General features: G+C 52.6%; 1 protein-coding gene across 1 annotated transcript in view; it reads left to right on the forward strand.

Annotated features, from left to right (window-relative positions):
- The window catches only part of ACO2 (aconitase 2), a 52,323-nt gene extending 26,351 nt beyond the window's left edge, over positions 1 to 25,972 (forward strand). Inside the window, exons 2-18 of the mRNA XM_070599540.1 lie at positions 2,662 to 2,798; positions 7,299 to 7,557; positions 10,819 to 10,911; positions 14,392 to 14,550; positions 14,761 to 14,911; positions 16,266 to 16,370; positions 17,308 to 17,399; positions 18,487 to 18,592; positions 19,834 to 19,991; positions 20,214 to 20,287; positions 20,831 to 20,942; positions 22,053 to 22,175; positions 22,446 to 22,601; positions 23,567 to 23,758; positions 24,236 to 24,368; positions 24,846 to 24,967; positions 25,437 to 25,972. Of these exons, the coding sequence (XP_070455641.1) occupies positions 2,662 to 2,798; positions 7,299 to 7,557; positions 10,819 to 10,911; positions 14,392 to 14,550; positions 14,761 to 14,911; positions 16,266 to 16,370; positions 17,308 to 17,399; positions 18,487 to 18,592; positions 19,834 to 19,991; positions 20,214 to 20,287; positions 20,831 to 20,942; positions 22,053 to 22,175; positions 22,446 to 22,601; positions 23,567 to 23,758; positions 24,236 to 24,368; positions 24,846 to 24,967; positions 25,437 to 25,574 (2,310 nt within the window). The 3' untranslated portion in view covers positions 25,575 to 25,972. The remainder of the gene's footprint in view (positions 1 to 2,661; positions 2,799 to 7,298; positions 7,558 to 10,818; positions 10,912 to 14,391; positions 14,551 to 14,760; positions 14,912 to 16,265; positions 16,371 to 17,307; positions 17,400 to 18,486; positions 18,593 to 19,833; positions 19,992 to 20,213; positions 20,288 to 20,830; positions 20,943 to 22,052; positions 22,176 to 22,445; positions 22,602 to 23,566; positions 23,759 to 24,235; positions 24,369 to 24,845; positions 24,968 to 25,436) is intronic.
- The last annotated feature ends 263 nt before the right edge of the window (positions 25,973 to 26,235 follow it).

The raw sequence follows: 26,235 nt of genomic DNA on the forward strand, positions 1-26,235 counted from the left end.
CCTTTTTTTCCCTTCAGCATTATTTTATTTTTTTAGATTGGCACCTGAGCTAACATCTGTTGCCAATCTTTTTTTTTCCTCTTCTTCTCCCCAAAGTCCCCCAGTACATAGTTGTATATCCTAGTTGTGGTCCCTCTGGTTGTGCTCTGTGGGACACCACCTCAGCATGGCTTGATGAGCAGTGCCATGTCTGCACCCAGGATCTGAACCGGCGAAATTCTGGGCCGCCAAAGTGGAGCTCATGAACTTAACCACTAGGCCGTGGCGCCAGCCCCCTCAGCATTATTTTTCAATCCTGTTTTTAGGTATTAATATGTGTCCATAGATTAACTTTATCTTTTCTCCATATTGTAATTAAGATTACAATTAATCATTTTGCCTACTGTGTCAGACATTAGGTATTGTTACATTCATTTTTATGTCTAAGGAAGCTGAAACTCAAGGCAGTTAATTGACAAAAAGGAAGCGATAGATCTGTATATAGATATTGGAAGATGTCTAAGATATGTTGACAAATAGAAAAAAGCAAGTTGTAGAACAGCTTGTATAGTTTCTCATTTGTGTGAAAAACAGGGGCTGAGTGTATGGTTATAAATGCACAGGGGTAATGATAGAAACTCTGCCAAGGACTTTATGTAATCTCTCCTAGTCCCCACAGCAGCCCCGGGAGGAAACGAGTGCTTAGAGAGGGTGAGTTGTCCCAGATGACTCAGATGGTAGATGACCTGCCAGACTTAAGCCCGGGTCTCCCCCCTCCGTCGCTGTGCCCCAGGCCCCCCACTGTAGAAGTGGCGGTCGTAGCTGCAGTGTCCCGAGTTCTTCCTGTGCAGAGGCTGTTGAAAGTCCTTTGATGTGTCACTGGTAGGGTCTTCACCTCTACCGTGAGGTAGATAGTGAGAATCCCTTGGGGGGTTTTGAGCTGGAGGGCAGGTGGCTCTGAAGTCTGCAAAGGGAGGGTCACTCCTGCTGTGCTGGGTAGGTGGGTGGTGCTTGGGTCTGCTCTCACTACTGGGTGACCTGGACAAGGCGTGGCAGTTGTGTACTTGTACTGGTTCAGATGCTGAGGTTGGCAGTTTTCATTTAAATGTCCAGGTGACGTAAAGAAGGGAGCTTTGGGCAGTGCCGTAAGCTTTGCCTCTTCCCTTGCCCGGAGGCATGACCCCCCGACGGGACCACCACCTAGAAGGGACGCAGCTGTTCATTTCCCTCTGTCGTTTCTTTGGGTTCATTTATTCTTCCCTGGTCATAGTGTATAGTGAACTGCTTGTCACTGAGCCCTTGCTTCTGTTTTGTTGTTAGGGATAACCTGTGAATGTTGTCACAGTTTAAAATTAACTAAGACAGGGGCCAGCCCCGTGGCCAAGTGGTTGGGTCTGCGCACTCTGCTTTGGCGGCCCAGGGTTTCGCCGGTTTGGATCCTGGGCACAGATATGGCGCCACTCTCAGGCCATGCTGAGGCAGTGTCCCACATGCCACACTTAGAAGGACCCACAACTAAAAATACACAACTATGTACCAGGGGGCTTTGGGGAGAAAAAGGAAAAATAAAATCTTTAAAAAAATAAATAAAAAATAAAATTAGCTAAGGCAGACCCCATCATAACGATCGTTTATCTATTACTGCATAACAAATTGCCCCCAAACTTAGAGGCTTAAAACAACACTAAACATTTCTTCCTCACATTTGTGTGGGCCAGGAATTTGGGAGTGATGTGGCTCGGTGGTTCTAGCTTGGGGTCGCTCAAGAAGCTGCAGTCCCGCTGTCAGTCAGGACTGCGGTCATCTGAAGGCTTGGCCTGGGGCTGGAGCACTTGCTTGCAAAGGGCGCTCACGCCTGGTGAGGTGGTGCTGGTTATTGGCAAGAGGGCTCAATTCCTCTCTACCTGGGCCTCTCCCAGGGCTGCTTAAATATCTTAGCAACGTGGTGACTGTCTTCTTTCAGAGCCATCAAAGAGAGCAAGGCAGAAGCCATCCTTTTTGTGACCTACCCTCGGAGGTCACTAGCCTTACTTGTGCCACATTCTATCCATCAGAAGTCAGTCAGGCCGCTGCACATTCAAGGGGAGGGTACGTAGGCACCATCTTTTGAAGGAATGAGGAAACATCCAAAGCTCACGCACAGGATTTTCCTCATTGATTTTCCTGTCTATTCAACAACTATTTTTCGACCCTAATACATGCCGGGTAGTCCAGATCTAGAGAGAAGTAAGACAGATGAGACTTAATCCCAAGCCTCAAGGACCTTACAGGCAGGTGGAGTAGCAGCCACGATTCCGATAGTGCTTTACAGCTTACTGAGAACTTCCACACATGTTCTCCTTCAGCCTTCCCAGGAACCCTGGGTGATCACTACAGCTGGTTACAGCCCCACTGCCCATCGCTCTGGAGCTCAGATGATGGGGGATTTTCTTAAGTTGATAGTACTTGACTTCGATCCCAGCCATTCTGACTATAAATCCCTTGCACTTTCTCCTACTGCAGGCTGTGTTCCTTGTGGCTGCTGTATCGTCCCTATGCTTCAGATGAGGAGACTGAGGCTGCAGTCACTGAATAGCTCTTGACACTTTAATTCCTCACGTTTTTCACCATACTGCACTCTCCGTCCTGGGGGGACCTCCCCAAGTACTCCATTGACAGTCGCTGTTGTCTTTCTTTCTACAGAAAGCCCTGGGTGTGCGGCAGTACCATGTGGCCTCAGTCCTGTGCCAACGGGCCAAGGTGGCCATGAGCCACTTTGAGCCCAACGAGTATATCCGCTATGATCTGCTGGAGAAGAACATTAACATTGTTCGCAAACGGTAAGGCTGCAGGGGAGCTGTGGTGGCTGCTTAAGGGTGCCGCTTCTGCTGCAAGTCCCTTTCAGGCTGTGTAGGGGATACTTGGGGAAGGATGGCTGATGATAGTGGCAGGATCACGGCACTTGGAGTATAAAGGTCCCTGCTGAAGAAAGGCATTCCAGATTGGTGGGGGACCTTCTACCCTCTTTTCCAAGGAAAAATCTGTTATCAGGAAGCCTGGAGATATGAGCCACAGGGAAGGTTTCCGACACTGGTACTGTGTGCTGAACCTCCCAGCCACGCTTTCGAGGATGGACTACAGACCCTGAGCCAGCCCTCTGGGATCTGTCAGGCAGTTGGCTGGAGAAACGTCTGTATTTCCTCTTCAGTGCACAGGCCCGGAGGAGAGCTCAGACTTGAGACTCAGAAGGAAGCTCAGGTGGGATCTTGAGCATATCTTTTTTTCTGGGCCTCCCTTTCCTCATTTGGTAACATGGTAGCCATCTTTACACTGCTGTCCTATGTGCTGCATCCTGGGCTAGATGCTGGCACCGGAAGGATGAATAAGATACCACAGGAGAGGGCCGGCCTGGTGGCATAGTGGTTAAGTGCACACGTTCCACTTCGGCGGCCCGGGGTTCGCTGGTTCGGATCCTGGGTGCAGACATGGCACCGCTTGGCAAGCCATGCAATGGTAGGCATCCCACGTATAAAGTAGAGGAAGATGGGCACGGATCTGAGCTCAGGGCCAGTCTTCCTCAGCAAAAAGAGGAGGATTGGCAGCTGATGTTAGCTCAGGGCTAATCTTCCTGAAAAACCAAAAAAGATACCACGGGAGGATGAGAAGTGAGGGCTGGTCTTACCTACTAGGCAGCACTGCTCCTGAAATTTGAACAACTGCAGACAGAGCTATGTGCTTGCCTACCTGGTGACATGACCTCTAGGAGTAGGAGAACACATATGAGTGTACCCATTTACAGCTGAAGACCAGGCGCAGGTGGAGAAGCAACTTGCCCAAGACACATAGTAGGTGAGTGGTGGGACTTGTGTCCATGCCTTCGTCCAGTGCCCTAGCCACTATTCCACACTCCCTCTCTCTTGCCTCTTTGCTTCCTCATTACTGGTATCCTCACTTGCGTTTTAAGAGTAGGGACTATGTTAGTCTTTATCTCCAACAGCATAGCATCACCTAATTATAGTAGGGACCTATTAAGGTATGTCAAGCACATTCATCTGATTCAGGTGGTGTAGGCCTTATAACTCAAAATGTGGTCCATGGATCAGCAGCATTGGCATCACCTGGAAGCTTGTTGGAAATGCAGAACCTCAGGCCCCACCCCAGACCCACTGAATCAGAATCTGCAGTTTAACATGATCTCCAGGCGACTGGAATGCACATCACAATGTGAGATGCCCTGGGCAGTTCCCCACCTGGTTCTAATGTGCTTTCAGTGTTGAGAACCCCCTTCCCCATCAATATGGGACCTTGTATAAATACTTTTTCCCCAGGAAATAATATTTCATTTCTTCTTAGAGCTCTAAGACCACAGCTCAGTGGAAAAATGATGGATTTTCTTTTAGTATGCAGAACGCTTCTACCTTGCTCTTCATCGTGCGTGGAAAGAGAGTTAACATAGAAGTTTGCTTTGAGATAACTTGACAAAAGAGTATTATTTACTGTTTAGTCTTTGCTTTAAAAAATTAATCAAAAAACTGCCCTTTAAGGCACTGGGAATTTTTTTGGTTCTAACTTTTTCATTAAAATTAATCAAAAAAAATTTTTTCCCTTGCCTGTTTATTCCAACTCTGCATTAGTGAAAAGCTCGATAACTTTGAGCATTTTCCAAATTAGTCCAGACAAGGGATGTTCCATTTTCATTGTTGCCATAGAACAGTGGTTCTCACTGGCAGTAGGGGTAGGGGGCCAATTTTGTCCCCCGGGGGAATTTGGCGATGTCTGGAGACATTTTTGATCGTCATACTCGGGGTGGGGTGGTGGTTTGCTGTCGTCTAGTGGGTGGAGGCCAGGGATACTACTAAACAGCCTGCAATGCGGACGACAGCCCGCACAACAGAGAGTCAGGCCCAAACCGTCAGTGTCACGGTTGAGAAAACTTTACACAGAGAAAGAAGGCAGAAGTGAGGCTATTCTAGAAAGATGCTAGTGGATTAAGATAGATTTCAGAATGTTTTAGAAGGGGGCTTTTCCTCCATCCCTTGTCCATGACAGAAGGGGCCCAATTCTTTCCTGGGAACTGGCTCTCCGTCATCCAGTAACGCAGAGGACCAGATGAACACAGAGGACCCGTTTTTGCATCCTCAGTTAATCCTCAAGGAGGTGTGGTGATGCACTCGTCCTTAGGTTTTTGTCATTGTCAGGCTTTTTCCTTTTTTCTACAACTTCGGGCATTTGCTGTCAAGGTCTTTGGTTTTAAAGCCCATGTGCTATTTTTTCTCTTCCCCTGGGGCGCAGAAAGAGGGGCTGTGCTCTGCGCAGTGAGTCATTCCCCGTCCGCCAGCCTGGAGATGCTGCCACAAAAGGGGGCAGGCTGTACCTCAGGCCAGGGCTATTTTTATTCAAGGTTCTCATGACAGAAGAACTGTGGCGATTTTCAGAATGCCAGTTGCTCTGCTGTTGCCCGCAGAGCTGGTGCCGTAGGGAACTCACACTCTCAAGGGGTTAGGTAGACTTGGGAGTGAGGGGCTGGAACCCAGGCAAGAGAGGAAGTTTCTCTGCTCTCCCAGCAGAGTCATGGTGGTAATAGCAGTGACAATAATGATAACTGAACACTTACCACGGGCTGGGCCCAGTTCTAAGTTTCCAGGTGTTATTGAGAGAAAGCATAGGGCCACGTAAAGAGCACGGGCAGGGAGCCATGCTGCTTAGCTCCTTGCCTTCTAGCTCTGCCACTCGCTGGCTTATGACCTGAGGCAAGTTCCTTCACCCACCATGCTGCAGTTTCCTCGTCTGCGTTGTGAGGGTAAAATGAGTGATATATGCAAGTGCTCAGAGCAGCGCTGAGCTTAAGGTCAGTGCTGTGAGAAGACTAATGCATCGGGACAGGGAGCAGATCAGTGCTTGCTTGGGGATGGGGGCGGGAGGGAAAGATGACAAAGGGGCACAAGGAAACTTTTGGGGGTGATGCGTGTGTTCATTATCTTGATTGTGGTGGTGATTTCACAGGTGTTTACGTATGTGAAAACTTAGCAAATTGTTTATTTTATGTGCAGTTTCTTGCACACCATTTATACCTCAGTAAAGCTGTTCAAGTGAGTGCTGTATAAGTGCTAGCCGTTCTGTCGTTCCCTGCAAGCCCTGGGCTTTGGAGATGGGTTGGTGAGCTTCCTGAGAAGGGCACTGGCTCATCTGGTTACACAGTGGGTTTAGTAATAGGGTCAGGTCTAAACCCAGAGCCTCTGACTCCTAGTCTGATACTTTTTTTTTCTCTTGGCTTGTTGGATGTGGGTGAAACTCTGCCCCTTCACAGCGGGTCTCAGGTTTGGCCTAAGCTTTGCGAACGGTCTGCAAGAGGCAGAGTATGAGGTCCAGCCAGGTCTGCTGTGGCAGGCATAGGGGTGGCTGCTCTGCTGTGTGGGCAGTCAGGTTGAGTGGGCAACAGCCGCGAATCATCAGGGAGCCTTGAGGTGTGCAGTTGAGGGTTGACCTGCCTCGAGCTCAGTCTTCATGGGGGAGGCTGGTGCGGAGAAGGCAGTTGAGGCCTGGCAGGGACTGCACCTCCCCAAGGGTCAAGCCAGGACTGCCAGTTTGGCCCTGACAAGGAAGGGAGGGGTGGGACCTACAGGGAAATGGGGTCTAGGAAGAGAGGGACCAGTGAGAGGCTGGAGGCGGTGACTGCGTTTCTCTTCCTGAGAGCTGACTGCCGTGCCTGTGTTAATGGGCTGAGAGCAAGTGGGGCTAATAGGAAAGGCTTTAGCATAATAGGGTAGCAGGCCTCCGGCACTGATGTGAGGGTTGTGGATGGAGGGCAGGCAGATTGGGTGGGGGATGCTGCTGTGGATCCTCTGTGTCTTAGTGGAGCGGACGGCCCAGGGGAGGTGGCCGTGGATGGAAAGAAGGAGAGAATCCAAGGCAAGACTGGCTGTGAACTTAAGCTATTGGCACCACTCTGCTGGGCCTCCATTGTCCCTCTTGGTTATTTTATTAAATGTCAAGGGTACAAGAGGATTAAATGGCGAGATATACATGTAATTGGTGCTCATCAGATAATAGCAATTAATATGCTGAAAAAGCAAATATCCTTTAAAAAACAACCCTGCCACCTCTTGTGAGGTTGTCATTCACTAATTCATCGGGTAATTTTGGAGCACCTAGTGAGTGCCGGGTGTTGTACCGTGTGCTGGAGGTACCTCAGCAAGCAGGACCGATTCTCCCCACCCCTTAGAGTGCAGGGTTCCCCCTGCCTGCCTCTGTCAGGGTGGCCACGTGCCCAGAGGGAATGGCTGTGGCTGGGCAGGAGATTGTGCAGCCAGTACTGAGCAGCCCCTCCCTTCTCCCTCTAGACTGAACCGGCCTCTGACCCTCTCGGAGAAGATTGTGTATGGACACCTGGATGACCCAGCGAACCAGGAGATGGAGCGGGGCGAGACGTACCTGCGGCTGCGGCCCGACCGCGTGGCCATGCAGGACGCCACGGCCCAGATGGCCATGCTGCAGTTCATCAGCAGCGGGCTGCCCAAGGTGGCCGTGCCGTCCACCATCCACTGCGACCATCTGATCGAGGCCCAGCTCGGGGGCGAGAAGGACCTGCGCCGGGCCAAGGTGAGCGAAAGACGGGGACCGTGGGCGCGACACGCCCTTGGACTAGGGCATCGTCTCCTAATTCTAGTGGGCTCTTTGGGTTAGTCTTTTTTTTTTAATTTGTTCTTAGTCTTTTCTAATTCTAAAAATACTGTTTGCTCATTGTGAAGATGTTAGAAAATACTGAGAAAGCCTACAGAAGACAAAAATCCTCCTCAATCATACCACACTAAGGGTATCTTTTTCTGGTCCTTTTTCTGTCATATTAGAAAAATGATGCAGACGTCAGGTTCTGATACGTATTGCCAGTTGCTCTGAGAGGGTAGTTTAAATTTCCCTTTCTGCCAGCATCGCCCATGCTCTCATCTGGCCCCGAGGACCCTGTCAGTGAGGGAGGCAGATGGTGTTGCTCTTTGTAAACGTGAGGCGGCCAAGACACCGTGCAGTCAAGTCCCATAGCCACATGGTTGGCGCCAGACCCGATCCCTGCTCCCACTCGAGTGCTGACTGGCCTCCTTTGGGGACTTTCTTCTTCTGTGAGTTTGGCTTAACGAGGTAGAAGGGTTTTTCCCTTGAATTTCCCTAACCCTTATGAAACCAAATCCCTCTTCCTTCCCCCAGGCTTTGCTTGCAGTACCTTTGTATGTGCCTACTCTAGGCAAGAGCAGGTCTCTCCCAGCTCTGGGCCTCCACCCTCTCCACCCCCTGCAATGGAGGAAGGTGCCCATCTTGCGGGGGCCATTGGCAGGAGCTGAATGCTGGCAGGGCTGCGGCCCAGCTTGGCACAGAGCGGGGCATGCAATTGAAAGTGCTCTGGCTCCCAGGGTCAGCACAGCTCAGAGAGCCTCTCAGACCCATGGGAAATGCTCAGGGCAGCTTTCCCATTCAAGCCCTTTCTTCTCACCCTGACCTGCCGGTTTGTGTCCTGGTTGCACAGCGGCTCTTTCTCCACACAGCTGAAAGAACCCAGCCTGCTGGCTGGCCGTTTCCATGTTAGCAGCAGTGGTGGTGGTAACATCACAGGGGCTCCCACAGTGCTGGGGACTGGGCCTGGCCAGGAACTGGGTCCTCTTCAGCCCTCGGGATGACTGCCCACAGCAGGGCCACCACCTCAGGCGCTGGCCTCCCCTTACTTTGTGGATTCAGAATCTACCTTCTGGAGACAAGATTCACAGAATCATAGGATTTCAGAGCTCATTCCCTCATTTATTTAACAAATGTTTACTGAACATTAATTATATGCCAGACCCTGTGCTAGATGCTGGGGCTTCAGCGTGAACACGACAGACAGGGCTCTGCCTTCATGGATCTTAGAGTCTAGTAGGGAGACAGTCACACACGTAGGTAATGGCCAGTTAGTGTATGTGTTATGAAGGGAAAGCACAGGTCTCTGTGAGCGTATAAGAAAGGTGTCTGATTTAGACTGTGCGGGGGAAAGGGACAGCCTCTTTGAGGATGTGACAGGTAAGCTGAGACCTGAGTAGATAAGTTGATGTTAACTGGAAGAACATTCTAGACAGAAGTGTATGTAAAGGCCCCAAAGCAGGAAGAAATGTGATGCATTTGTGGAATTGAAAGGGGGCCCATGGGGCTGGAGCTCTGTGGTGGGAGAGAGGGTGGTATGAAGTGGGCAGGGGTAGGCGCAGGCAGGGCCTTGAGGGCCATGGGCACTATCTTAAGAGTCATTGAAGGGTTTAAGCAGCGGAGGGATAAGGTCAGATTTATGTGTATTTGTAAAAGGTCCCTCTGATTGTTGCCCAGAGAGGTAGGTGACCTGTCCAGGGTCACACAGACAGCTAAAAAGGGATCTCGGCTGAGTTCAGGCCGAGACTCTGCTGCAACACTCTGGGGCCACCCCACAGCCTCTCTTCCACTTGCACAGACACATGTGCACATGCACCCAGACACACGGCCACCTGCCTCCTCCCCTCAGTACCAATTTCGTAAGTGATTGATTTGTAAATGAAAAAGCTTATATATTAGTTTTTCATCAGAAAGAGACTGATCTGGGGACCCAAGTTCTTTGTCTGCCTTCCTTTCATCTGGGGGAACCTACTGGACCCCCAGAAGGATGCATGATGGGTCTGGAGTTTAAATGAAGAGGCTTGAGTGGTTTTGAGGGTGTTTTATCGAGGGCCCAGGAAGCTGACAGGGAGTGCCCTCTCCACCCTGGAGCATGGCTCTCCTGCGCCCAGAGGCATGCAGGTCTCATTTCCTAGTTCCTCCTTTGAGACTGTGTAGTCCTCTCTGGTCTTATCCCTCTTGTCACTGGGGTCTCACCTGTCCAGGGACATGCCATGGCTTCCAGATAAACCCTGGCCTCACATCAGTGTGCTGGGAAGCATTCCCACCCCGTGAGGAAGCCGTCTTCAAATTACAGGCAGAATGGATGCAGCCCATCCCAATGTTTTGCTGTGTTGAAACCTGTGTTTTAGAACACGGTCCATTTGATAGTCTCTAAGTGTTCTGAGATGGAGCCTCATGTCCTCCTCCCAATAAGGGAGGTAGCTCTATTTTATAATAGAATGTAGCTCTCAGGCTCTGTGGTTGGATGGCCTGGTTTCAAACCCTGGCTCCTCTGTTTAACTCTGGAACCTCCAGCAAGTTATTTCATCTCTGAACCTCTGTTTTTGCAACTGTAAAATGGGTTTAATGACATTACCCCTCCCTCATGTGATGGGTTGTGAGGTTGTTTAGTGTGAAGCCATTTCCTTAGTGGGCATTCAATAAATGTCAGCCGGGATTACTGACAGTACCAGATGAGGCATCCGAGGCTCAGATGGAGAAGGAACACCCCACATGAGCCACAGAGGGACCAGGATATCCACTCCATCCCACTGCTTCCCTTTGACAGTCCCCTCCCCAACATCGTGTCCCAGTTAGACAGTCCTGTGGTGACGTGTCCCTCAGTGCTGGCCTTGGCCGAGGACTTGAGTGCCAGAGGAGCCCTTGGAGATGTTGTAGCCCAGTTCCTTCTACAAATAAGGAAACTAAGACCCAGGGTGGAGAGGGGACTTGTTCTACACCCACTCTCTGGCCAGGTGTCACAGAACCTGTCTCTGCTCCCATGTTTTTATCCCGAGCCTGCCGCCTGAGGCTGTGGGCCGACATCCAGGCCCTTTTGGATTGCTTTGTAGAAGGTCTCCGGGAGAGGGCCTGTCTTCACAGTGCCAGCATTTCAAGGTCATAGGGGAGGTGGGGCGAGGGAGGAGGCCACGAGCAAGGGTTGTCCCGGATGCAAACTGTGTTGCTAACACTCTGGTTATTCATTTGTCTCAATAGGACATAAACCAGGAAGTGTATAATTTCCTGGCAACTGCAGGGGCCAAGTATGGTGTGGGCTTCTGGAGGCCTGGCTCTGGAATCATTCACCAGGTAAAGCAGGGCTTGGCCTGCCTTTCGGGTGGGGAAACGGGCAGGCTGCGCCTCGGGAACCAGAGAACCCCTCCAGGCCTGTGGGAACAGGGGGCTCGAGGCTCAGGAGGGCAGGGGGCGAATTAGATGACATCTCGGTCAATGCTTAGGCTCCTCCTCCTTCATTTTTAAATTAACTTTCATGATGTCAAGTTATACATTTTCACTCTCCGTGTAAGAAATTAAAATAGTCCCTTCTGACTCCCTTGGCAACCAATATGCTAAGTTTCACGGGGCTTTTGCTACACCTTCTTTAAAACATTGTGGTATTATTCTTTGTTTTGCTTTTTTTCCACAAGCGTTACACTTTGTTGCTTGGATAGCTAACTTTCGATGAGCACATCCTGTGTGTCAGGCACTAGATGTAGCATTCTACATATATTAACTTACACAGTGCTCACCACCACCGAGGAGGTAGTTTTTTAATCCACATCTTACAGATGAGGAAGTTGAGGCACAGAGAAGTTAATCTACTTGCTCAGAGACACCCAGCTGGCCAGTTGTGGAACCAGGATTTTCATCCAGGCAGTCTGGCCCCGGAGCCAGTGCCCCACACCACCGGGCTGCCTTATGGTCCCCATCACACCAGCCTTTCTCCCCTCAGTGCACAGAGTGCTCCTCTGAGTCTTTGTGGCGCCTTCACGGTATTCTCTAGGATGGAGGTACCATGGGTCATGTGGCTATGTCAGCCAGGAGTTCTTCTGGGGTCTCCCAAGCATGGATTTTCTCCTAGTGGGCAGTTTTGTCTCTCTAAGTACAAGTATGTGTGCATCTTTCTGGGGAGATGGGTGCTTAGTTCTCATCACAGATGAGTGCTGAGGACCCCTGACCTGCTTTGTGGGGTGTGCACTGGTTTGTGTGTCCATTTGCCACCCATCCTGTATGTGAAACCTGCCTCTTTGCACCTTTCAAAGGTGACCCTTCTCCCCACCTCCATCCCAGGCCTTCTTCAAGATGAGCTGAGTCAGGCTGTAATCTGACCTGCCTGGGCTCCCAGCACTGCTCTGCTTTGAAACCAGAGCCTACGGGTCACTACTCTCTGCCCTTTCAACCCAGCGCTCTCGCCGGCAAGGGGCTGCCTGGCAGAGGCAGACACCTGAGTCTGCAGGGGCCAGAAAACCTCTCTCAGCCACAGGGCCAGGGAGTCAGGTGGACCCAGCCGTGGCCTTTTGTCTGAAGGACACCCCAATCCAATTCATCCCCCAATACATTCAGCCCCCCATTCCATCTCAGTACAAATGCCCAGGCCTTTTTGGCAGCTCCTGGGCCAAAATTTGGGGCTGTGAGTGATGGCAGCTCATACCTGCCAGTGGCCACCAGCTAAGCTTACAGCCTGATGTATTTGTTCCTTTAAAAAGAAAATTCCTGGGAATCATGTGGTCCCTGTGCAGCCTTACTTTCTCCCCCAGTGCCGTGCCATCAGCAGCTCTGATCCACCGTGTCCAGACCAAGTCTTAAACCCTTTCCCTCTGCCTCGAACACCTGGCAGATCCTCCCTCCTCCACGTCTCCGCTTGCCGGTTATGTCTGTGAAGCCCCCAGCCCTCCCTGTGCCCAGCACTGGGACACTCTCATGTGATCCTGTGGGACCCTCCACATTATGACCCCAGTGTGTGCCAGGTGCTTTCCCCACTGCACCATGTGCTCTATAGGGACAGCAGTGGGGGCTCCTTGATTTCCCTCTGGCACTGGGCCCGGGGCCAGGTCAGTACAGAATAGGTCTTCAGTGTACATGTGTGTTGTGTGGATGGATGACTGAATTTCCAATTTTATGTTCTAGATGTTGGTCTGGCCTAAAATACCTTCTCCTTCATCACGCCTTTCTACTCAGCCATATGCATATACTGCTGAGGCCACCGTCACAACCAGCCTTATTGTGACTCTTTCTGCAGTCACCTCTCCCCTCTGGACGTGGAGCACGCTCTGGGTCTACGCCATGAGATCACACCGAATTCTGTGTGTCTGGTCTTCATAAATCAGACTTTTTACAACCTTGAGGAGCTTTAGAGATTAACTAGTTTTAAATCTTCATACACAGCTGAGGCAGGAGGGTTGGAGAAATGAAACAAGTTAAACAGTGTTCTCTCCCACAGTTGTTTTTTGTTAGGGATTTCCTCTAGGTTGGCCTGTTCTCCTAGCTAGCTGCCACCTTCCTGGGGAAGGAACTAGGTCTGCTAACTTTGTGCATTCCCCCGAGGCGAGACCCTATGCACCTTGCTGAGTCTGCTGAGCAGATGCCTAGCCCGAAGCAGAGGCCCTGGAGTTTCTGTAACGTTCTAGGGAGCCTGCCCACCATTCAGTCAGTCCTGAGAGTTCATAGAACCTTTCATATCTCTCATCTCATTGTCCTTCCCAACATCCACATGTGTGTGTTGGGGACATAATTCCATCTGACAGATGAGCAACAGAATCTCAGATGAAGGTTCTTAGTGCAAAATAATAAATAAAAATAATGCATCTCCCAGGCACTACTACAGCTTAATGTACATGATCCCACTGAGTCATCACAGTGATCTGATGAGCTGAGGTTGGCTACTTTTTATAGATGAGGACACTGAGGCCTGGAGAGGTGAAGTGACTTGCCTAAGGGCCACAACTACTAGGAAGAGGTGGGGCCAGAACTCAGACCCAGGGCATGGGACTCCTGGCTGGGGCTTTCCCAGCAGTATCCTACAGCCCCCAGAGTGTCCGCACTGGGGTCAGTGACCCTGTAGCTCCATCAAATGTTTTGGAGGAAATGCTCGCTGCCAGCACCTTTGGGTGCCTCTGAAGGGAACACCATGAGATAGGAAGGATGATGAGGCAGGTGATCATCTTCCTTAAGCAAGTCACTTCAGTTCCCAGAGCCCTCTCCAGGCTGCTGGGGTTGGGGTGAATCGTCTCTACTTCTCTTCAGGTCAGCAGTGGAAAAGCTTGGGGCCTGTCCCCCTGTTGGGTCCTCAGTGCTTCCTGTGAAGACTGCAGCCAGTTCATGAAAAAATTTTCTGCCCTGATAAAGAGCCAGATAGGCACACTCCACACATCCAGCGCTCGAGGCAGAGTGTTGTCAGGAGCGCCTTTCAGTGGTTATGCTTGTTCCCAGGCCTTCACAGGACACGTTCTTGTGTCTCAGTTCATCTGGTTCTCACCACAATCCTGGGGTCAAGATGGTGCAGGCGTTCTTATTACTGTGCTAAGAGATGAGGAAACTGAGGTTTGGGGAGGCATTTACAAGCCCAAGTCATATAGTCAGGAGCTGTCAGAGTTGTTCATCAGCCCAGGCCGCTGTCTCCCAAGTCTCTGGCTCTTCCAGGCCACACTGAAGAGGTCCCATCCTGGAGGGTGCCTAGGAATGGCCCAGCGGCCCAGTGTCAGCAGGGGACAGTTTTGCAGGCCCCTTTTGAGCCTTCCCTCCATTCTCTGTTGAGGGCTTTTAAGCTTAAGATCTTGGATTCTTTTTCAGATCATTCTGGAAAACTATGCATACCCTGGGGTTCTTCTGATTGGCACTGATTCCCACACCCCCAATGGCGGTGGCCTGGGGGGCATTTGCATTGGAGTAGGGGGTGCTGATGCAGTGGACGTCATGGCTGGGATCCCCTGGGAGCTGAAGTGCCCTAAGGTGAGGCATAGGGAGGGGCTTATTTCGGGGTGGCTACCGAGGGGCGGTTGGTGGGGATGAATGGGAGATGTGGAATAGGTCAGGCTCACATCTCTCTGGGAAGGAGGCAGGGTGGATGAGCAGAAACAGGAATTCCGGCAGGCAGGTTCCTGGGTGGAACTGGCATGTGGCACACAGGGCTGTAATTGCTCTCTTGCCCCACCTGTTCAGGTGATTGGTGTGAAGCTGACGGGCTCCCTCTCCGGCTGGACCTCACCCAAAGACGTGATCCTAAAGGTGGCGGGCATCCTCACGGTGAAAGGTGGCACAGGCGCTATCGTGGAGTACCACGGGCCTGGCGTAGACTCCATCTCCTGCACTGGTGAGGAAGGCAGCCTCGTGACGTGGCCCTCAGCCTGTGCTGGGCCTAGGGGGCCTGTTGTTGAGCCGTAGAAGCAGTGAATGGCCTTCCCCTAAGAATCCGCCCAGTCACTTTGGACATGGGATGGACACTTAGAGGTAGAGGGGAGATTGTCTAGTCCAGGTCCCTGATTAGACGGAGGAGGAGATTGAGGCCCCTCAAGGAGGGCAGGTAACTTGCCTGTGGCGATACAGAGTTAAGGGTCAAGCCAACTTCTGCTGCTGGGCTCTGGCACTGGGTCATCTTGGGTGTTCCAGAAGAAGAATCTCAGAAAGGACAGATTCAAGTGTGGGAATGGGGAGTCAGAATCAGGACTTCATTCACAAAGCAGCCTCATTCTGACCTCTTCCCTTGGCTGGTGTTGGAGCCTCACTCACTTCCCTTGGATTAGAGATTATTACCTGTCAGCCTCCAAGACCAGGTAGGAGCCAGCCCCTTCCTACTCATCACCCCTGGTGATCTGGCCTCAGTGCCTGGGCCCTCAGAATTCTAGGGAGACTTGGAACAAGCCCCAGAGATGATCCAGTCCAGACTTCCCCCAGTGCCTGCCTCAGCTCCACAGCAGTCCAACAGAGCTACTGTTTAGCTGGCCCTGTACCCCGCCAATGACAGGGGCTCACTCTTACAGGTAGCCCTTACTACCATTGGACAGCTCAGTTAGGAAGTTGATAACATGTCCAGACCCATGTCCCAGCAACCCCATGAGGCTGGTGTCCCGATAGCAGTCAAGACATCCGTAAGCGTCATCAGTTCTGTATGAGGCTCTGTGGTCCAGACAGTAGACATCATTCCAGTCTTATTGCTGGAAAACCTGAGATCCGGAAACATTTCCACATAGCACCATGGTGTGGCTGAAAGAGGGCAGGCCTGACACCAGGCATATGGACCGAGACCTGAATGCCGGCACTTGCATTTGCTTTATGGCATGACCTTGCACCTCTCTGAGCCAGTTCCCTCACCTGCAGAATGGAGACAGTAACAATGGGGCAGTCTGACCAGCTCAGCCCTTAGTACATGGTGGCCCTCTAGTCTGCTGAGCAGGACAGCCAGGCCCAGAACTAGAACTCTGCTTGTAGGGGCTGAATCTTGTGTTCTCTTCACTCCACCTAGCCGCCACTCTGAGAGCCAGAACACAGCTCTGGCCCCCGTGGCCTCTCTTCACTGGCCCTTGTTTTAATGCTGGGCCACGAGATGGCCATGTGAGCAAGGAAAGAAATGATGCCAGCTCCCTGGTGTGAAGATGTGTATGCACACCAGCAGGTGGTGGGACGCACACTCAGCCACTCAGCCAGCCCCCCGGGCTCTTTCTCTGCAGGCATGGCGACAATCTGCAACATGGGCGCAGAAATCGGGGCCACCACTTCAGTGTTTCCTTACAACCACAGGATGAAGAAATACCTGGACAAGACAGGCCGGGCAGGTGAGCTGGCACAGAACAGCTGTAAGCGATACCTTTCCCTTTAGGGCAGGGTCCTCAACCTGCTGTCTCGACTGGCTCCAGAGGCTCTGAGAGGCCCCTAAAAGTGTATGAAAAGTTATGTGTGTGCCAGTTTTTCTGAGTATGGTGTCTGTAGCTCTCAGCAGCTTCTCGAAGGGCCTGGCATCTAAGTTTGAGATATCCGTGCCTCAGGACTGGGGTTTAGTTTCACCTGGAAGGGTGGCAGAATACTGGTTCTTCATGGCTTGGTCCCTGGGGCCCCCTACAGGAAGCTCTGGAAATGACATGGACCTGCTTCTGTTTATAATTCTGCCCCAGCATGGGGAGGAGGAAAAACATTTGGAACAAGAACCACTTTCCCAGCCTCCCCCTACAACTTCCCTGCCTTTCTAACTTGGATTTTTTGAAGCTGGAGTGGAAATGGGGTCTGCGGGAGGGATGCTTGGAGCCTCTGAGGGGAGGGGAAGGAGAGTGATTGGTGGAGCCAGAGGCCAGGGCGCCGTGGGGAGAGTTGGTCAGTTTGTTTCCAAGCTCTAAGCACATGGAGTGCTACTTGGAAGGCCCTTTTCTCCCTTTCATTATCACATAACTTCTCCCCCTTCAAAACTCAGCACGTCTCATCTGCAGAAAGCCTTCCCGGACTCCGAACCTCAGACACTGTGTCCCTGTGTTCTTGTTGTCTCTGTCATGTCATATTGTAACTTCTGACTCACTGATGGTTCCTTTGCTAGATTGCAAGCCCCTCGAGGGCAGGACAGTGTCCTGTGCTGTTTGTTGTATTCCTTTGTTTGCCCAGTCAGGGCCCAGGGCCCAGTGTTTGGCAGGTGCCAGGTCCCTGTGGCTCAGATGGATGGATGGTGAAGTCTCATGAGCAATTTGTGTTTCACGTGCTTCAGTCTCCCTTCCTCATTGATTTCAGACATTGCCCACTTAGCTGATGAATTCAAGGATCACTTGGTACCTGACCCTGGCTGCCATTATGACCAACTGATTGAAATTAACCTCAGCGAGGTGAGCAACGGAATTGAGTCCAAGGAGTTTCTGAGGGAGGGAATTCAGGCCCTGTCTGGAGGCTTCTGGTGGGCCCTGGGGAGGGCCAGGGTGGGTCCCTGCCTGCATACCAGCAGGGCTCTTGGGCCTTTGGTTCTCCAGTGCCCCTGCAAGCTGCTGCCTGAATCAGGCTGCAGTGGGGTGGGAGGAGTGGCAGGAGGGATATATGGCCAAGGGGAGAACAGAGGTGGCTATGGCTGGTGATTCTAAAACTCGTTTTGTTTGCCCCCACCTCATCTTTAGCAGAAGCCAAGGTTTCTGCCTTACTGTCAGAGTTCAGAGAATGAGGCCTGATCTTCCCAGCCTGAGCAGGGTTTGGCACCCTGAGACCTGTAGAGCAGAGCAGATCTGGAAGGCCAGAGGAAAGGGGTGGAGGAGCAGAACAGCAGAGCAGAGTGGCTGAGGGTTTAGGCCCTGAAGCCAATCTGCGTGAGTTCAGATCTTGACTCTGCTGCTTAACCTTGTGACCTTGGGCCAGTTACTCAACCTCTGTGGGCCTCACTTCATCGTGTGTAAACCTAAGGCAATTGTGGGAACTGAATGAGCTAATTCATGTAATAATAATTGCTAACATTTATTGAGTGCTCACTGTGTGCCAGGCACTTTGCTAAGTGCTTCACATTTCCTGCTAAGTATTATCACATGGAAAGCATCTGGTCTTAATTCCGTCCTGTCAGAAGATTCCAGAAGCACCATAGTATGGGAGATAATGGACTTAGGAAGCTGACAACCTTGATTCATTCCATACCTCTGCCATCTCCTAGCTGTGTGACCTTGAGCAAAAGCACGTCAGCTCCTTCACCTGCAGCCTGGAGATAATACCCGCCTTGCAGGGTTAGAGGGATCCCAGGAGCTGGTGCATAGCAGTGCCCACTGCTCGCTTGTTTCCTGGGGTGAGGTTTGAGCCATAAGAACAGTACTTGGCTTCCCAGGCCCTCTGTGAGGTCTTGGTGAGCAGGAGACAGGTAGCCCCTGAAGAACAGGCTATTCACACTCCAAGATTTGTTCTCTCTTCTCTCTTTCTGTTCCGCATGTCTTTCTTCTTCAGCTGAAGCCACACATCAATGGGCCCTTCACCCCCGACCTGGCTCACCCTGTGGCAGAAGTAGGCACTGTGGCAGAGAAGGAAGGATGGCCTCTGGACATCCGAGTGGGTGAGCACCTTCCACCCTGTCAGTTTAACAGGCCTCAGGGCCAGTGGGTCTGCCCAGGGCTTTAGACAATCGCCCTGCTTACCATGGGTACTTCCGAAATGTACCAAGCCCTTTCTGAAATAGTTTGGTTTTTCTTTATGGCTTTTTAAAAAATTACTTTTTCTTGGTATAAAAGAAATATATGCTTATTATAGAGAATATTGGTAAACAAGAATTTTAAAACACCCTTAATCTGAATCTCCAACCAGAAACCAGCTCTGGGGGCTCTGTGAGAGGTATACTGTGTTCCTGTGGACAGACATATTGATGTGTGTATTTTTCTGTTTTACAAACATTTCATCGTACTAACCATGATGCCTGATTTCATTTTACGTGCTTGACGTATACCGTCACGTTGGCACATCGGTATCACTGGCACCTGCTGTTATCACAGTACAGGGTGGCTGTGAAGAGCGTGGACCCTGGAGTAGGTGGCCTGGGTTTGAATTTGACTCTGCCACTTCATAGCTGGGTGACCACAAGCAAGTTACTTCACCTCTCTGTGCCTCAGTTCCCCATCTGTAAAATGGGGTGATATCGTACTTACTCGTTAAAGTTGTTGGGAGAAGTGACGAGTTAATACATGAAAAGAATTTTGCAGAGCACCTGGCACAAAGTGCTGTGTAATGTGTTGACCCTTATAGCTGCAGTAAATAAAAAACCTTTGGTAGTTTAATAATTAGAAAATAGATTGATTTGAGAGACTGTCTTGATATCTAGAGATGGTGTGATGTCATCTAGTCTTTATTGACTTTTTCAGTAACTATGATAGACTTTTTAAAAAGAACTCTTTTTTTCCCCCATTATAAACCAATAAAAAAAGTCACAGAATACTGGAAAGCATAAAGGAAGAAAATTCGCCTCTCCTGTAAGCATCTCACCCAGCAGCGGTCACTGTTAGTACTTTAGTGTGAGCCCTCTGACGTGCATACACACGCAGATTACGTTATCGTGAGAAGGGCTTATACCACTACTACATGAACAGTGTCATGTGCAACGGCCACATCATCTTCCCTTAAATGGCTGGGTCACGAGTAGCCTGTCCTTTGCTCTTGAACAATTAGGTTGCTTCCAACTCTTCTCTGTTAAGAACAGCCCCTAGTTGGGGAACTTTTGATCAGGTCTGGATAGTTTGAGGTCAGGTGGAACTTTTGGTCACTCTCTCCTCCTGACCCCTGGCCCTGCCACCCCCAATACACCAGGTCTGATTGGCAGCTGCACCAACTCCAGCTATGAGGACATGGGGCGCTCAGCAGCTGTGGCCAAGCAAGCGCTGGCCCATGGACTCAAGTGCAAGTCCCAGTTCACCATCACACCAGGCTCTGAGCAGATCCGTGCCACCATTGAACGGGATGGCTACGTGAGTGCCCACATGCCCCTGCCCCTGGCTTCCCCACCCAACCACTGAATAATGCGGCGTCAGGGTGGGACAAGCCACAGCCTTGTCAGCCAGGGCTGGGGCAGGTCCCAGCAGCTGCCCCAGGGTTCCAGTACAGCTCTTTATCCCTCAGGCTGCCAAACCACCCTTGCCCATCAGCCACTAGCCTGCCCGTGACAATGTCCTCTCCTCTCTCCCCTGCAGGCACAGATCCTGAGGGATGTGGGTGGCATCGTCCTGGCCAACGCCTGTGGCCCCTGCATTGGCCAGTGGGACAGGTGAGAGGTGCATCTTTGACAGAACAGCCCCTTGTGTCCTGGGGTACAGAGCCCCAGATGTTGAGGGGAGACGTTACTGGAGCAGAGAGAAGAGACTCAACCCAAAGCCTCTAGCATCAGGGGCTGTTGCACATTAATAGACTTTTCCAGGCAGGACTGGAAAGTTGGGCTGGAAGTAAAGAGGAAGAGCCCCACAGTGGCACTGAGTGGCCACTGCCTGAAGCCTGGGCTGGCAGGAAGAAATCAAAGAGGCCTTGTCCTAATGACACAGCTGAAGGCTCTGATGCAGCCATTTGAAAGGAGGCAGTGGCCCAGGGACAGGAAACTCGGGCCTTGATCTGGCTCTGCCTCTGCCTCACATGTTGTTTCAAGGAAACCTCGGTGAGCCATCCCTGAGCTTTCCTCCTGCTCTGATGTGTGAGTCCCAGAGAGGAGGCCACTGTTTCAGGGTCTTTCCATTTCTCCTTCCTCTGTCACGAGCTAGGCAGGATGGGCCAGGTGACAAAGCCAGACATCCCTAACCCTGTCCCTTCTGACCTGCAGGAAGGACATCAAGAAGGGGGAGAAAAATACGATCGTCACCTCCTACAATAGGAACTTCACAGGCCGCAACGACGCGAACCCTGAGACCCATGCCTTTGTCACATCGCCAGAGGTGAGACTCTGCGCAGCCAGGCCCTAGCCCGGATGCCTCTGGGGCTGTGCCCCTGGTTAGTCAGGGGAGGCAGGGAGAGATGGAGCTTGGGGCAAGGGTGTCTGACCTCATCGGGCTGCCAAGGGAGGGCTGGCATTGAAACCAAGAGCCACAGGCCTTGCCAGCCTCAAGCATCATGCTCTGGTGGTGCCCCCTGTCTAGCCCCCTCTCATCCCGGGAGTCTGAGGTGTTGTTTAGTACAGTTATGGCCACAAACAGAGCTTGGAATCACTACCTGGGACAAATGCCAGCCCTGCCTCTACTTGGCCAAGTCACTTTCCTTCTCTGAGCCCCAGGATCCTGTCAGGATTACGTGAGCAAGTACGGAAAGCACTGGCAGTCTCTGGGCCAGGCAGGAGGCCTCGTTAGTACAATGCACACTGAGTGAACCAAGCGCTTCAGGCACTTAGCGGCGGTTCAGCCTCAGAATGGTCAGCACCCGGCCGGTCTGTCTTGATTCAATTTTGTACGTTGAGTGTTCAAGTGTTGCTAAAACCGAGTGAAGAGATGGCCCCTTCCATGTTTTCGTTGTGCTAACCGTGCAGGAACATTTTCGTCCCAGCACTTTTCTGTGCCAGGGCCTCTCCAGGTCCAGGGTGGCACACCTTGAGGAGAGCACAGAGGCCCAGGCCTCAGTGGGGAGTAGTAGAGCTCCCACTGTTCTTGAGGTTCATGAGTCCTCTGCAGGCCCAGCTGCTCGTGGTCCCAGAGACATTCCTGTAGTCCAGTCTCTGAGGGAAGAAGAGTCTGTGAACGACCTGGAAATGCCCTGGGCCCCATTCTCACTTTTGGTCTAGGCTTCTGCTGGGTTGTGGGGACAGGAGTGGTGGTGTTTTTTTCCCCTCCCAAAGCCCCAGGACATAGTTGTATATTCTAGTTGTAGGTCCTTCTAGTTATTCTGTGTGAGCCACTGCCACAGCATGGCTACTGACAGATGAGTGGTATGGTTCCGTATCCAGGAACCAAACCTGGGCCACCAAAGCGGAACGTGCTGAACTTTAACCACTAGCCATCAGGGCTGGCTCAAGTGATGTTTGATACTAACCAATGAACTGGCCTCCTCCATTTCAGATTGTCACAGCCCTGGCCATTGCTGGCACCCTCAAGTTCAACCCAGAGACTGACTTCCTGACCGGCAAGGATGGCAAGAAGTTCAAGCTGGAGGCTCCGGATGCAGATGAGCTCCCCCGAGCGGTGAGCAGGCACTGCTACCCTCCGCTCTTAGCCACTGCGGGCCTGCCAGCCTGGCTGCCTCAGGCAACTGCCAGTTGCTGTGTAACCTAGATACTTCCTTCCCAGCATCCCAGGATCTCGGCCCTGCCCATCCTGGGCAGGCAGGGGTGGCACTGTTAGTGAGAATGGAGGAAAGGCTTGGAGCAGGGGCGAGCCTACCTTCTGTGTGCCCATCCACGTGAGGACTGAGGATTCAGCACCCAAATGTCCCTGTTCCTGTTCCTGCTGCAGGAGTTTGACCCTGGGCAGGACACCTACCAGCACCCGCCCAAGGACAGCAGTGGGCAGCGAGTGGATGTGAGCCCCACCAGCCAGCGCCTGCAGCTCCTGGAGCCTTTTGACAAGTGGGATGGCAAAGATCTGGAGGACCTGCAAATCCTCATCAAGGTCAGTGAGGGGCCAGAGGGGAACAACGCCATCCTGCCAGGGTACCCTTCCCTGATCAGCAGGAAGGGCCGTGAGACCATGTGTCCTCCCCTGGGCCCTGGTGAAGAAGGTCAAGATTAGGGTGGGGGGCAGGAAGGGAAGTTTGGCTGCAGAGGGGCAAGGGCACTTGCAGCCCAGTGTCCCCTTCTCCACTGCCATGTCGGGGCAGAGCTGGATCTGGCCAGCTGGTGTCTGGGGCTCTCAGCCATCCGGCTGCACCTGGTGAGGGCCACCTCCAGTGGGTGTGGGCAGTGAATGCAGCACAAGGAAGACAAGGACACGTGTGACCCTGCTCAGCAGGTCTGCACCTCCCTAGCTTGACCACATAGGCTCCGGAAACCTTTGATTTCTCTGTTCCCCGAATTGGGTGTTAGTGGGTGTGGCTTCGGGAGCTGAGCAGACATGAGCCTTTGTGATGTGGCCAGAGGCCTCAGACCCATGACAGACATGAATTTATGCTGTTTGCCAAGGAGTCTCCAGGCAGTGACACAGCCAGTAATAAACGCCTGTGGTAAGATGAAATCCATCAGTCACCAGCGGGGGCCCAGGCTCCCCTCTCTGTGTCTAACATGGGTCTGCAGCTGGTCTCCCAGCTCTTATCTGGGGGCCTAGGCCTGAAGGGTGAGCGAGCAGACATGTCTGTCCTCCTTGTCCAGCCTCTGCCCTCTCTCAGTGGCCTGTCCTGGAGATCTCACTGACCAGCCGAGGCCTTGGAGGGTGGGTGATGGCCTTGCCAGAGCCCTCTTGGCCCGAGTGTGGCGATACCAGGACTGCAGACCACATACCCAAAGCCTGCCCTGCTTCTCTTATCACCCTTTCTGGGTCCAGCCACTGGGGCCAGCTGCCTGTCTCTAGAGGGCTTCTCCCTTCATCTAGCACTCAGTGACCACACCCTGACTTCTGTCCTCTCTCCTCCTCCACCCAAGGTCAAAGGGAAGTGTACCACGGACCACATCTCGGCTGCTGGCCCCTGGCTCAAGTTCCGTGGGCACCTGGACAATATCTCCAATAACCTGCTCATTGGTGCCATTAACATTGAAAACGGCAAAGCCAACTCTGTGCGCAATGCCGTCACCCAGGAGTTTGGTCCTGTCCCTGACACTGCCCGCTACTACAAGGTGGGTCAGAGTTGGTGGGGGCGGGGGTAGGGTCTTCTGGCACCTCCTGGCTAGGTGGGGCAGGATGGGTGGTCCAGGGAAGGGGTCCTCCCCACCCAGAATCCCGCACCAACAGCTCTGCAGTTGAACGATGTCCCAGTGCCATGGAGGCAATCCCATGTCTGTCACCCTCCCTGTGTACCCACTGCTCCGGGCTCTCTTCCCACACAGTGGCCCTCCACCCACAGCCTGCCTCTATGCTGAGCACAGGGTGGGTCACACCTCCCCATGCCCACTGCAGACGGGCAGGGCCCATGTCTGATCACCTCTGTCGCCTCAGGGCCTGGTTTGGGCCTGCTTCACCTCTGACTTCCCCTTGAGGAGCAGGTGAGGGGCCTCTCTAGCCCCTTGACCTGTGAGCCTCAGGAAGCCCAGGGGCTGGGCAAGCGGGACCAGTGCCCTCCTTCCTCATACCCTCACTCCTCACTTGCTGGACAGAAACATGGCATCCGGTGGGTGGTGGTCGGAGATGAGAACTACGGCGAGGGCTCAAGCCGGGAGCATGCGGCGCTGGAGCCTCGCCACCTAGGGGGCCGGGCCATCATCACCAAGAGCTTCGCCAGGATCCATGGTGAGCTGGAACCACATGCCCGGTGCCTGTTTTACACCACAGCCCCACAGCCGCCCGCCTTTGCCCCTACAGATTTGCACTGAGTCCAATGCCCATAGTCCCCATCTTGGGCAAGCACTGGTCTTGCTTCCAAACTTATAGAGCTAAGCAGTTGAAATCCAGGGCACCCTGACAACCTGGTCAAAGGATGTTTCCTGACTGTGAACGTCTATCAGGAAGGCCTTACGGAGATACAAGCGCTGAAGCACACTTGTGTAGGGCCCTAGTGAAAGGCACGATGTCACTGGGAGTGCAGCCAACCTGGTCCTGGTAGTCACCGTCCCAGGTTTGTCCCCAGATGGCAGGACTAGAGGTGTCTCTCCTAGAGCCCTAACTGGACTTAGAAAGGGAAATTCTCTGGGCTGCTGAGATTCCCTGCACAGAGAAGGGGGCTGGGGGCCCTGCCCCTATGGACTGAGTGCACCCTTTGCCTTCCAGAAACCAACCTGAAGAAGCAGGGCCTGCTGCCCCTTACATTCGCTGACCCAGCAGACTACAACAAGATTCACCCCGTGGACAAGCTGACCATACAGGGCCTGAAGGACTTCGCCCCTGGCAAGGTCAGGGGCCCAGGGAAGGAGGGTGGGCTGGTCAGCCCAGCTCCCCTGGGGCCCTCTAGGGGGACAGAGAGCAGCCACTTGGCTTCCCCACATTCTATACCTGGCCCCATCTGCACCTCTGCCCATGAGCCTTTGTTCCAGCTGGAACAGCCCTTAAATTCTCCAGGAAGCCTCCCAGAGATGAAGGTGGAGCCAGCTCAGGCCTTCCTACAATACGCTCGTTAGCCCAGACTTGGCACTCAGAGGCCAATGGCCCATGCCCAGCGGGACCCTCTTGTCCCCCAGGAGTCCCCCTTGGATGCCATCCAGGTCTCACAATGGCCACCCAGGCCCAGACCTGGCCTAGGACTTGGTTTCCTTACTGGTCCCCAAGGCCCCAGAGCAGTGCCTCACCTTTCTGATCCTCTAGCAGAACAGAGGGCCGTGTTCCTAGGAGCCACTTGGCCCACACCCATCTCTTCCGTTACAGCCTCTGAAATGCGTCATCAAGCACCCCAACGGGACCCAGGAGACCATCCTCCTGAACCACACCTTCAACGAGACCCAGATCGAGTGGTTCCGTGCTGGCAGTGCTCTGAACAGAATGAAGGAGCTGCAGCACCAGTGACATCCTGCTCTGCCACCCACCTCTGCCTGCCCTGCTCCTCGGACCCGGGCTGGTGTTACAAGTGCAGTTCCACGCGTCATCAGAACTGGATCCGACTGATCCATTTATGGCTTCCTGCTCCAAGATGGTGTGGCCAGGCCAGCTGCCCTCCCCTCTCTCAGCCCATGAGTGACCCATGGTTGGGGGGGTTTCTTATACTATTTTCAGCCCCCTGCCTTCCTGTTCTTAGTTTGGTTCAGATCTTGAGCAGCTCCAATCCACGCAACTGTATTTATTTTTCATGACAAGACTCCCATCTAAAGTTTTTCTCCTGCCTGATCATTTCACTGGTGGCTAAAGGATTTTAAAGAACCTTTTGCTCTTGCAAGGAAAATAAGAATCCAAATTCAGTGACTGTTCCTGTGTGTGTGTGGTGGTATCTGTGCTGTTATCAACTCCAGGGTTCAGGGTGGGTCTTCACAGCCACACCACGGTGGGCCTGTCACTGCAGCAAAGGAGACGTGAGCCAGCAGACTTCCCACTCCTTTTCTGTCCCAGCTCCTGTTCTAAGCCACGCCTGCCTGCAGGGCAGCCTCCGCACCAGCGCCCTGCATTCGGTGGATCAGAGGGGCTGGGCCCAAGATGGAGCCGCTGCTGCCTCCTCCTGGGCATTGAGTTAGCC

This window comes from Equus przewalskii, chromosome 29, assembly GCF_037783145.1.
Source record: "Equus przewalskii isolate Varuska chromosome 29, EquPr2, whole genome shotgun sequence".
NCBI classification, from domain to species: Eukaryota; Metazoa; Chordata; class Mammalia; order Perissodactyla; family Equidae; genus Equus; species Equus przewalskii.